Consider the following 12,024-nt stretch of genomic DNA (forward strand, 5'->3'; position numbering starts at 1 on the left):
TTCTTTCGTGCTTTTAAAGAGTAAAATATATTTAAAAAAACAACAAAAAACAAGCACACAACTTTTACAATAACACAGATTTAAATGCAATAAAAATTAGAAAATGAAACAGTCAATCAATAAGCCTAGAGTTGGTTTCTAAAATGTATCAGATATCAAGAACGACCAACGTTTTAGTAATGAAATAATTTTTCTTTACTACTGCTATATTTAAACAAGTTAATAAAAAGTCTAGTGACAATTTAAGCGCAATTTCCTTATGTTATCTAAAAATAGATAGTGATCAAGTTTGTTTTTAAACAACGGAAATAGTTTTATTTTAACGAGTAGGTCTACACGATGCTCAGTATAAAAAATTATTATCCTAGGCCTACACGATGCTCAGTTTAAAAAAGTAGTAATTAATTTTTTGTGACCGAACGAAAGGATATTTTTGAAAACTTTCTTCGGCAATATTGTTCAAAATTATGGCAGGAATCGATTGGTAAATGTTTCAAGTCGCTAAGTGGTCTGGTTGCCGAGATATGGGCAAAAAACTGCATTTTTTCGAGGTTTTTAGGCTTTTCCGGGAAATCCAGGAAGGAATTCCGGGAATTTTTTTGGCCCACAATCATCCTCGGAACTTGCTTAACATATTTGCTTTTGGAACTAGTCCCCGATATTGCTTCGTTGAGGAGGAGATACCATTTAAAGCTGCGGACAAACACCCATACATACAGAAATGACGAGTTAATAATCGCAATTGTCCGTATGGAAATTGCGCTAAAAAAACGTTATTAATTATTAAGGTTTTTATAGTTTGTGATTTTTCTACTTTTCAATAATTACTGATAATAAAAAATATTTAGATAATCGGCTTTTATGTAAAGGTTTGTTCTTCACAGTTTGTTAGTTCCTAAGTAAAGTCATCTCTATACGCGACTAAAATAGTTGCTCAGCGTTTTGAGGCCTTAACTCTTAACGTCTGACCATTACTTAGAATAGACCTTAGTGAAAACATTTGTAAACTCAAAACACCTGGCTGATCCAGTGAATCGTTCTTAAACTTAATCTTGCTTTAACTACACCCCACCCTCACAGTTTGTATTAAATGTAGCCAGGATTATGTCAAAATGTGCAAAATAGACAAGATTATATAAAAATATCAGAAGTGTAGGGTAGAGGAACGTATAACAAAACATCAGCAGGGTAGAGAAACATATAACGAAACATCAGCAGGGTAGAAAAACGTATAACGAAACATTAGCAGGGTAGATAAACGTATAACGAAACATCGGCAGGGTAGAGAAACGTATAATAATACATCAAAAGGGTAGCCACGATCACAACAAAAAGTTTAGCCGTTGATATACGACGTGAAACGGTTTAAAGCTTAACCACTCAGCTGTTGTCTTACGCTTAACGTCAAGTTACATTTTTTGACCTCACCCCTGATCGTAAACACACAGAGTAGCTATACTTATCAGTAATATTGATTCTACTCTCTTAGGTGTTATAGGTTAAATGGCTGCGAAGAAAACGCATTGCAGTTAGACGAGAAGAAAAAGGGAGAATATTGAAATCTCACCTCACTGAAAAGTAATCATATAATCTTTAAAACTTTACTTGAATGTGGCGACATGTGATATCGTGAAAATATTTCTTAGGTATAAATATAGGCATATCCATATACACACATAAACATATAGTGTGTGTGTCTCTCTCGCTGTATATAATTATATATATATATATATATATATATATATATATATATATATATATATATATATATATATATATACATTTACCAATCCGTAGTTGTAGTTGTTGTCGATGCCGAGAGAACCATTAGAAAACGGTCATAACTGACTTAGGTTTCCAATATTACTGCACTGTTCCGACCGGCTCAGGGTGATTGTTCCAGCGGCCTAGTCCACCACTAAATGTAGCACCGGTGACTCAGATCAAGTCATATTACATCATATAGTCGCCATATCTCTGACACCATCTGAACAAACAGGCCACTTGCGGAGTTCGATGTTCTAGGGAAGAGCTCTTCAGCATCTTGAGATAATGAAGCGCGGACTTGATTGTTTTTGGCGCGGGATGAGGCGAGATTAGGGTTAAGTAAGGAGGGGGAGGTTATGATTAAAAAATTTGTCAAATAAATTATTTCTCCTCTTGCTGAAGGTTTGGTTGTATTTTAGTGAACCGTTTGGTCAGATTTAATATTGATTTATTCGATTTTTTGGGCTTAAGATCATGTGACTGATGGACGTAAGAGGTCGTCCATAAATGACGTCACACTCGTAGGGGGGTGGGGGTGGGGTCCGTAGGGCAATAGCACATAATGTGGGATTAGAATCTGTTTGGTGTGATGGACGTCAGATCACGTGTTGTGACGTCAGATCACGTGGTGTGATGGACGTCAGATCACGTGGTATGATGGACGTCATATCACGTGGTGTGACGTCAGATCACGTGGTGTGACGTCAGATCACGTGGTATGATGGACGTCATATCACGTGGTGTGACGTCAGATCACGTGGTATGATGGACGTAATATCACGTGATGTAATGGACGTCAGATCACGTGGTGTGACGTCGGATCACGTGGTGTAACGTCAGATCACGTGATATGATGGACGTCATATCACGTGGTGTGATGGACGTCAGATCACGTGATGTAATGCATGTAATGGATGTCAGATCACGTGGTGTGACGTCGGATCACGTGGTGTGATGGACGTCAGATCACGTGGTGTGACGTCAGATCACGTGGTGTGATGGATGTCAGATCACGTCACGTGATGGATTTGATGATAGACGTAAGATTGTCTGGTAAGATTGAGGTAAAAATCAAATTCTCACAATGGCCATAATGTTGCAAGTATGAGGAGACACAAATTTACGAGACGATGATTAATTAAGAGGGCTTAATGAGTTTATTTTTAACTGACACTCCACGATATTAAAAAAAAATTGCCAACACTACCTACCCCCCCCCCCCCCTCATCCCAACACCTACCATTGAGCAATTGTTCCAGTTATTGCACCTGATCGTGCAACACAAGCCGAGATAAAGCAGAACCCTCTTTAGTACAGATCTATACTAGAGTACAATGAGTGGATGTCGTTCGCATGACGCTTTGTAAAGTAAACAACGAGTTATCTTTCCTGATGTTGCTGCTATATAATTAGATCTTAGTAACAAAAAATAGTTGCTAGTTCGCTGTTTTGTTCATTCACACACCGGCCTAGCAGGCGGCTAGCAGAAGATAGTGTTGTAGTTCAACTGTAGTTCTCTAAACAAGTAAACACACCTTTATAAATATACTTTGTGTAGCTAATAAATTCGATACAAATATCTATTGTTGTGAAGATCAGACTAAAACTATATTTTTGTTAGACATATAAATTTGGCTGTTTACGGATTTCTGTGATTTTGTTAGCCAAATATGCCAGATTTTTCTTACAGGTAAGATTTAAAACGCGTTTTTTTATTCTGTATCTTCAATTTTTACGAAGTTTGTCTTGGTTTTTTTGTTAATTAAATACTATAGCTAATTTTCTGCACATTAATAATTCATTAACTATAAAGACCTAAAGCGAAATAATGTATACATTAATTAAATATATTGAAATTAAATTCTTAATGGGCGCTATCCGGGCTGTGAGACACGGATATGCCCGGGAGGCGCTAAACGTTTGACAAACATGAACAACATAACATTTACCGATGTAAGTAATTTGTTGTACCTTGATAGTAACCTTTGTATTAGAATACTTAGATTAAAATGTATGCGATGCATCAACTATCCAGTCGTTGGATATTTTCCGTTCCTCATTCAAAGTGTGATCTCTAGAAGGTTGGATTTCTAGAAGGTTTTATTCCTAGTAGGTTTGATTCATGGAAAGTTTGATTCCTAGAAGGTTTGATTCCTACAAGGTTTGATTCCTGGAAGGTTTCTTCTTCTTCTTCTTCTTCTTCGTTCTTAATTATTAGTGTTGAATGGGATCGAGATTAATCTGCCAGTGGGTTTGAACTCGAGACTTTGTTCGAATTTATCAACCATGAGCTTTTTGCCGACTCGACCACGCCTCCAACTCAATTAAGCGGTACGTGTCAACTGGTTATGCGCCATTCAGGCCATTGACTCCGATTTCAGCCTGCTTTTCTTTTTGGATTTGCTTCCATAGCCTTTGTCCAACCAAGAACAAACTACAAGGCAGCAGTTGTTTAATTTTGGAGTTGTCACTCGTAGAAGAGTGGCTGTCCCCAGCTAACGAGCCTCATCTGCCCGAGGGTTCGAACTCGAGACTTTTCGGTTTAGCAACAATGAGCTTTACCGACTCGACCACGCCGATCCCCTGGAAGGTTTAATTCCTTGAAGGTTTAATTCCTGGAAAGTTTGAGTCCTAGAAGGTTTAATTCCTGGAAGGTTTGATTCCTAGAAGGTTTGATTCCTGGAAGGCTTGATTCCTAGAAGGTTTGATTCCTAGAAGGTTTGATTCCTGGAAGGTTTGATTCCTGGCAGATGTTATTTCTAGAAGGTGTGATTCACGAAAGTTGTGATTTCTAGAAGGTGTGATTCCTAAAATGTTTGATCTCTAGAAGGTGTGATCTCTGGAATGTGTGATTACTGAACGGGTTGATCTCAAGAAGGTGATGTATGGAACGAGTGTTGTTGTGGAAACTGGTGTTGATAAATCAGTGATTTTGTTGTTGTCATATCAGTGTTGTATAAAACGGTGTTGATGTCGTTGCATACACCACTTTTGTTTTTGTAGAAATCAGTAGAGTGGTGTTGTAACAGTGTCACCTCATTTGTTACTGTTACATTTTTTAAATTATTAAAGGGGAACAACTTATAACTAAGAATATAAAAAAAAAACAACATCAAAATAAATAAGAATAAATTGTAGAAAAAATAAGACCAGTGTTTATTGTTTATAACTTTATAAAAAAAACATAATAGTCAGTAAAACAACTTGCATATGCTAAATATGTATATGTTTCATGTTTATCGGTTAAAATATTCAAAACAGAAAACTGCAAGCTGTTTAAAATAGTTAATTTATATAAAAGTGAAACTTCTAATGGTTAATTGCTAAAAATCCATTTAACTTCAAGAGAAATAAATACGTTTTATAGAAAGTTTACATTTCAATTCTTAATGGTTACAAAATAGATGGGTATAGTACAGGGGTCGGCAACCTGCGGCTCGCGAGCCGCATGCGGCTCTTTTGATGTTAATATGCGGCTCTCCAGTTCCATAATAATTATATGATTTTATTTTCAAAACCCAAAAATATGATACTGTAAAAAAAAACAGCTTTAAACAAAAAAAAAAACAAAAAACAATGAGAATAGGTGGAGTAGATTAGAGCATATATGGATAGCTGACAGCCGCTGGGCATTAGGCCCAGCCCCACAACTGTGCTGTGGCCATCCCCGTGGCAATGGTTCCATGCTTTCCACTAGCGAATTGCGCATAAAATTTTTATTAAAAATGTTAGTGGCTCTTTAGAAATTGGGAAATTTTGTAGATTATAACTTCTGGCTCTTCCGTCTCAAAAGGTTGCCGACCCCTGGTATAGTTTTGTATTATATCATAAAGTTTATTGGTCCGCTGTCTTCAAAACATTTTTTTTAAAATCCATAGCGAATTCTGGTCCAAGCTATTGTTTTTTGATGGATGTGCGGTTTTTTGTTTGTTTGTAATAAATCATTGAAATAATTACATGGTTTTTACTGGTAAATGTAGATCAGTACAATTGCATCATTAAACTTTCAATTCGTTAAAAAAAAAAATGTATTAAAAAAAAATGTAAAATGAATTTCAAATAAATTGTAAAGTTTTCATATAGGGCATAGGGTCATACCTATGTAATAGTTTGGAAATTTAATAAATTACAATTTTAATCACAAATAAAAAAAAAATTTCATTGTAATAACATTACTTTTCCGGTTGCTTAAAATTTTATCATTTTAATTCTCCGTCATCCCAAATTTATTTCAGCTCTACTTACAAAACCCAAATGCAAATCCCCCCCCCCTCAGCCCACCACACCGATGGAAAAAAAACATCCCTTGAATCACCATTTAATTACACATTTGTAAGCTAAGCAGTCAAAAGAAACCAAGTTGCACACCATATTTAAGTCTTATTCTTATGAAATTTTACTTTCTCCGTTTCTCCATTTATTTTAATTACTATATATAGATCTACAATTGATTGTCATGGCTTTGAATCTGTGTAAAACTTCAAAATAATTAATTATTACTATTTTAAATGTTTAAAATAAATTAAAAAAAAAACAACTTGTGGGAGGACTGCTATAGATATAGATGTTTGAAAGGGAAGAATGTTTGATTTGTTGTGCCTCATTGCAGGGGCGTAGCGAGGGGGGGGGGGGGGGCGGGGGCGTGCGGATCGCAACGGGTGACACCATTTAGGGGGGTGACACCAAGGCAAAAAATAGCAAAATATATAGAGAAAAACTAGAGGGGGGGAGGGTGCAAATCGAAAATTTGAGTGGGGGGGGGGGGGTGCAAATCGAAAGTTTGAGGGGGGATGCAAATCGAAAATTTGAAAGTTTGTACCCGGGAAGGGTCGCTACGCCTCTAGGGGGGGGGGGTGTGACACCATTAAGTGCCGCACCGGGTGACACCCGACCTCGCTACGCCACTGCCTCATTGCACGTACTCAACATAACATTCCGGTCGATTATAATATTTATAATATTATTTTTCATTAATCCCAAGTTTATTTCAGCTTTGCTTAAAACCCCAAACCCCCTCAACCCACAACGCCGATGGAAAAAAAAATCCGTTGAATCACCATTTAATTACACATTTGCATTTCAGGTTTTTAACATAAAATTTTAATTAGACGTTTTTTATTAGATCTATGTATAAGTAAACCATCTTGAATAAATGAAAGTACGCTACATGTAAGAAAGAAATATTACTATTGTAAATCTGTATCAGTCCTCACAAGCCGATGATGAAAACTATAATACTAAAGCTAACATGCAAGGCAAACTGACGCTGTAAATTAAAAGGACAAAAAAAAAAAAAAAAAAAAAAAAAAAAAAAAAAAAAAAAAAAACTTCATGTAGACACAATGAATTAGATGGGTTTGGAACTTCACTGATCACGTTACTCGTGTTGTTTTATCTAATAGAAGACTATTTGCTTGTTATCTCCCCTGGTTTGATTCGGTCACTTGCCCAGTCCCACAACACTGTAAACAAACTGCGTCAGCCACCAAATTTAGACTTGGGTACCGTTAACACACCAGACGTGTTGCACGGCTTGAGCACAGTCATGCTACACACGTGTTGTTTACCTTTTGGAGATAAGAAACACGCCGGCTTATTTGTGTATAGAAAATGTAGAAAACATAAGTTCGTTAAAGATAAAAGACTCGTTGCCTATAATAGGATCGTAAAAAATGTTAAGAGCACACATACAAATTATTCAACATAGCTCATTATGGTGTTTATTACAGTATATTGTTTGCATTGTAGCTGGACATAAAAACTATGGCAGACGAGTGGTCAACTTTTGAAAAATTCTGTGGAAACTCTCCTTTTTGGGTAGGTAGCAATAGTATTTAATTTCTTGTCAATTACGCGTATTTTGTCTGCATAAATTACATGTAACCCTCGCAGATTTTAATATCTGTGTTTGGTTGTTAGGGTTAGGATTAGGAATTAGGTTTGATATTTTTTTACTTTATGTAAATTACTTTTAATGATAATATCATACATTGCCTCTACTAACACATTTCCAAAACTTATTGTGCTAATACATTCCCTCTACGTAATATTCGATCTAACGTTTCCTATACCTTACATTCCCCTACTTTATTTCTATCTATTATTAACACCAATCAATCATTCCTTCTTCCTAAAAAATCCCCCAAATTCTCTTTACTTAACATTTTCCCTTCTGCCTAAAATTTCCTAGCATTCCCTCTGTCTAAAATTCCCTAACATCCCCTCTACCTAATATTCCATCTGCCTAACATTTTTTTAGCCCAACATTCCCTCTACCTAATATTCCATCTGCCTAAATTTCCCCCTACCTAATAGTTCCTCTACTTCCTATCATTCTCTTTTCCTAACATTTCCTAACATTCCCTAACATTCCCTTTACCTAATATTCCCTCTAACTAACAATCCCTAACATTCCCTCTACCTATCATTTTCTTTCCTAACATACCCTAACATTCCCTCTAACTAACATTCCCTACCATTCCCTCTACCTAACATCCCATCTGACTAACATTCCCTACCATTCCCTCTACATAACATTCCCTACCATTCCCTCTACCTAACATCCCATCTGACTAACATTCCCTACCATTCCCTCTACATAACATTCCCTAACATTCCCTCTACCTAACATCCCCTATGACTAACATTCCTTAACATTCCCTCTACCCAGAATGAATCTCTCCTGCTAGACGACACATACCCCCACTTTACGCCATGTTTTAGGCAAGTTGCCCTGATATGGATACCTTGCCTAGCGCTTATTGCCGTCTCACCTTTCTACGTTGCCTACCTGCTCCAACATAACAGATGGTCATCCTTGCCCCTCGGTGTCCTGCACATAATTAAAGTGGTGAGTACCAAAGGGGGGAGCGGGGCGTACGGGGGAGGGGGGTGTAAGGGGGAGGGGGGTAATTGCACTCGATTTTGGAAAAAGTTTAAATTTTTCATAAGTATCATACAAAATATTTTTTAAAGCAAGGGAAATAAGTCGTCAATTTTATGAGTAAAGTATCCAAAGGTTCAGAGACTTCTTTCCCCAGTTGTCTTCCCTTGCCCTTCTTGGAATCTCAGTCGCCATCCTCATCATCCGAGGGGTGGATGAGAATCAGGATGACGTCATGGACGTGGAGTACGTGTCGGAAGGTCTGAAGGCCGGGTGTTTTGTAAGTCTGTTGCTATGGAAACTTGTGTTTGATAAACCAATGCTGTTGTTATGGAAACTTGTGTTGATAAACCAATGCTGTTGTTATGGAAACGTGTGTTGATAAAACAATGCTGTTGCTGTTGTGTAAACTTGTGTTGATAAACCAATGCTGTTGTTGTGAACTTGTGTTGATAAACCAATGCTGTTGTTATGTGAACTTGTGTTGATAAACAAATGCTGTTGTTGTGAACTTGTGTTGATAAACCAATGCTGCTGTGTGAACTTGTGTTGATAAAACAATGCTGTTGCTATGGAAACTTGTGTTTATAAACCAATGCTGTTGCTGTTGTCTTGACTTGTGTTGATAAACCAATGCTGTTGTTGGCCTCACTTTCGGTACGAAAGAGCGTTAACAATATACCACGTAGTGCAATGTTGTTGTGCGCATGTGCAGTTGTATCTGTGTGTGTTTCACAGCTTCTGTCGTTACGTGCAATGTTGTGCGCATGCGCAGTTGTATCTGTGTTCCACAGCTTCTGTCGTTATTTATCCTGGCACTGGAGCGGAGGAAGGGCTTCATGACGTCATCAGTACTGTGGACCTACTGGACTGTGATGCTTTTAGTTTCCATCGTGCCTTTTTACAGTAATATCATTGAGGAGGTGAGTGTGGGAATAGTGTGGGTGTGGGAATAGTGTGGGTGTGGGAATAGTGTGGTCTAGTGGCTAGACACCATCACTGAGGAGGTGAGTGTGGGAATAGTGTGGGTGTGGGAATAGTGTGGGTGTGGGAATAGTGTGGGTGTGGGAATAGTGTGGGTGTGGGAATAGTGTGGTCTAGTGGTTAGACAACCCACCCCCTACCCCCACCCCAACATAAAATTTGTCAGAAACCAAATTAAAATATTGTCGTACTAAATTATTCCCCCCACCCCCAGCCTTCATATCCAAGATGGGGGGGGGGGCGGGGCGGATTATGCCTAACCCCATCCCATTCACCCCTCGTCAAAATCCCCTCCCCTACAAGACATACAATGTACAGGCTCAGTGACCTCTACATTGGTGCTAGAGAACTTGATTTAACATCCGGTTGCTGCCGCCAGCATCTTATATGTAGGGGTCAGTTGTGGACAATAATTAGAGCTCAATTAAAAACGTACTAGACATTCTGAGAAAGTATCAGGGTTAAAAGAAGATGCATCACCCAGAAGCTACTTTAGGGAAGTCGTACAACTTGTTTATTTACTTGAGCGGCTTTTTGTGTTATTGCCTAAGAACGGTGTATCATTTTGCCGTCAAACTTCATCAAGCTAGATCAGGGGTCGGCAACCTTTTGAAGCGGAAGAGCCATAAGTTACAATTTTCAAAATTTCCCTGGTTTTAAAGAGCCACTAGCATTTTTTTATTTCAAATATTTTAGTTTTTTATTAAGATTATTAGTATTTGTTCAAGGAGCTGGAGAGCCGCATCTTGATATCAAAAGAGCCGCATGCGGCTCGCGAGCCGCAGGTTGCCGACCCCTGAGCTAGATTAAAAAAAAAATTCATTTAGACATGCAGCGCCTATTTGCCTTGCCATGTTCGCTTTAGTATTGCAGTTTTCATATTCGGCAAGTGAGGACTGTAAACGATTTACAAATTCTTTGGTAAATCAACCTTTTAAATTCACTAAAATTGGATGAACTGAGCGCTAATGATTTGAAATTCTCTTAAAAAATAAAATCAAGAATTACAAACAGCTAATTGTTTTTCATTTCAACTAGCTTCAAATGTTATATGTCAAATTTAATAAATATAAAAACTTAACACTGTGTTAGCAGCTTATAAATTTTTTATTAAATAATGAAGAATAATAAATTTTATTTTCATAAGTGTTGAATGTCATTATATTTAAGCTACTCTTGAGAGATTGCTTATAGGTTGTTTCCCTTGGCTATTATTATTATTTTAAATGGGAGGTAAGTAACACATTTATACCTCTACTGGTGCTCAACGATGTAAAAACTGGACATGTCATGTCTGTCCCCAGCTTGAGACTACAGACAACGTCAGCTTCGTCCTGTTCTATGTTTACTTCGGGTTCCTGGCCCTGCAGTTTGTCACGTCATCGTTCGTGGAGAAACGCTCCGGAGTCTACCAGGATCTCTCGAAGGTAGGTCCGGCAGTCAGTCCGGCAGTCAGTCCGGCAGTCAGTCCGGCAGTCAGTCCGGTAATCTGTCCGGCAGTTAGTCCGGCAGTCTGTCCGGCAGTCAGCCCGGCACAGTCCGGCAGTCAGTCCGGCAGTCAGTCCGGCAGTCAGTCCGGCAGTCTGTCAGGCAGTCTGTCCGGTAGTCTGTCCGGCAGTCTGTCCGGCAGTCAGTCCGGCACAGTCCGGCAGTCTGTCAGGCAGTCTGTCCGGTAGTCTGTCAGGCAGTCTGTCCGGCAGTCAGTCCGGCACAGTCCGGCAGTCTGTCAGGCAGTCTGTCCGGTAGTCTGTCCGGCACAGTCCGACAGTCAGTCCAGCATTCAGTCCAGTAGTCAGTCCGGCAGTCCGGCCGGTAGTCTGACAGTCTGTCCGGCAGTTCGTCTTGTATCCATCCGTCTACCATACATCCGCCAGTCAGTCATACATCCGGCAGTCAGTCTTACATCAGTCCGTCGAACATTTGTCAGTCAGTCATATATCCAATTGTCCGTCATCCATTCATCAGTCAGTGGGACAGTTAAAAATGATCATGCATCCAACATCAACCATAGTTTAGCAAAGTCTATACTTGCAATACTTCTATCATTACTGAACCAATTACATTTTCTGGAATAAACAAGATAAAAGGTAAAAAAAATGACAAGATTAACATTTATTGACATAGTCTATGTACATAATGAACCTACAGAATGTGTATGTTTTAATGGGTTTCTATGTAACAAAACGTTAATTAATTAGTTAATGTTTCACATTTCGTCTCTAGAACCCAAGTCCTGAGCTAACAGCATCTTTTCCCAGTATCATCAGCTATTGGTGGCTGAATGGGTAGGTTGTATAGTGGCTTAATGGGTAGGTTTATTGTGTTGTTAGGTAGGTTTATTGGTGGCTTAATAGGTAGGTTTATTGAAGGTTGTTGGGTAGGTTGTATAG

The 12,024-nt window shown here is 38.4% G+C and overlaps 1 protein-coding gene across 1 annotated transcript in view; it reads left to right on the forward strand.

Moving 5' to 3' along the window:
- The first annotated feature begins 3,230 nt into the window (after positions 1-3,230).
- Positions 3,231-12,024, forward strand: part of LOC131944234 (multidrug resistance-associated protein 1) — a 44,725-nt gene continuing 35,931 nt past the window's right edge. Inside the window, exons 1-8 of the mRNA XM_059304773.1 lie at positions 3,231-3,457; positions 7,516-7,584; positions 8,438-8,617; positions 8,808-8,930; positions 9,389-9,403; positions 9,445-9,573; positions 10,939-11,061; positions 11,858-11,919. Of these exons, the coding sequence (XP_059160756.1) occupies positions 7,531-7,584; positions 8,438-8,617; positions 8,808-8,930; positions 9,389-9,403; positions 9,445-9,573; positions 10,939-11,061; positions 11,858-11,919 (686 nt within the window). The 5' untranslated portion in view covers positions 3,231-3,457; positions 7,516-7,530. The remainder of the gene's footprint in view (positions 3,458-7,515; positions 7,585-8,437; positions 8,618-8,807; positions 8,931-9,388; positions 9,404-9,444; positions 9,574-10,938; positions 11,062-11,857; positions 11,920-12,024) is intronic.

This window comes from Physella acuta, unplaced genomic scaffold, assembly GCF_028476545.2.
Source record: "Physella acuta isolate Inbredline_101_S28 unplaced genomic scaffold, ASM2847654v3 ptg000486l, whole genome shotgun sequence".
NCBI classification, from domain to species: domain Eukaryota; kingdom Metazoa; phylum Mollusca; class Gastropoda; family Physidae; genus Physella; species Physella acuta.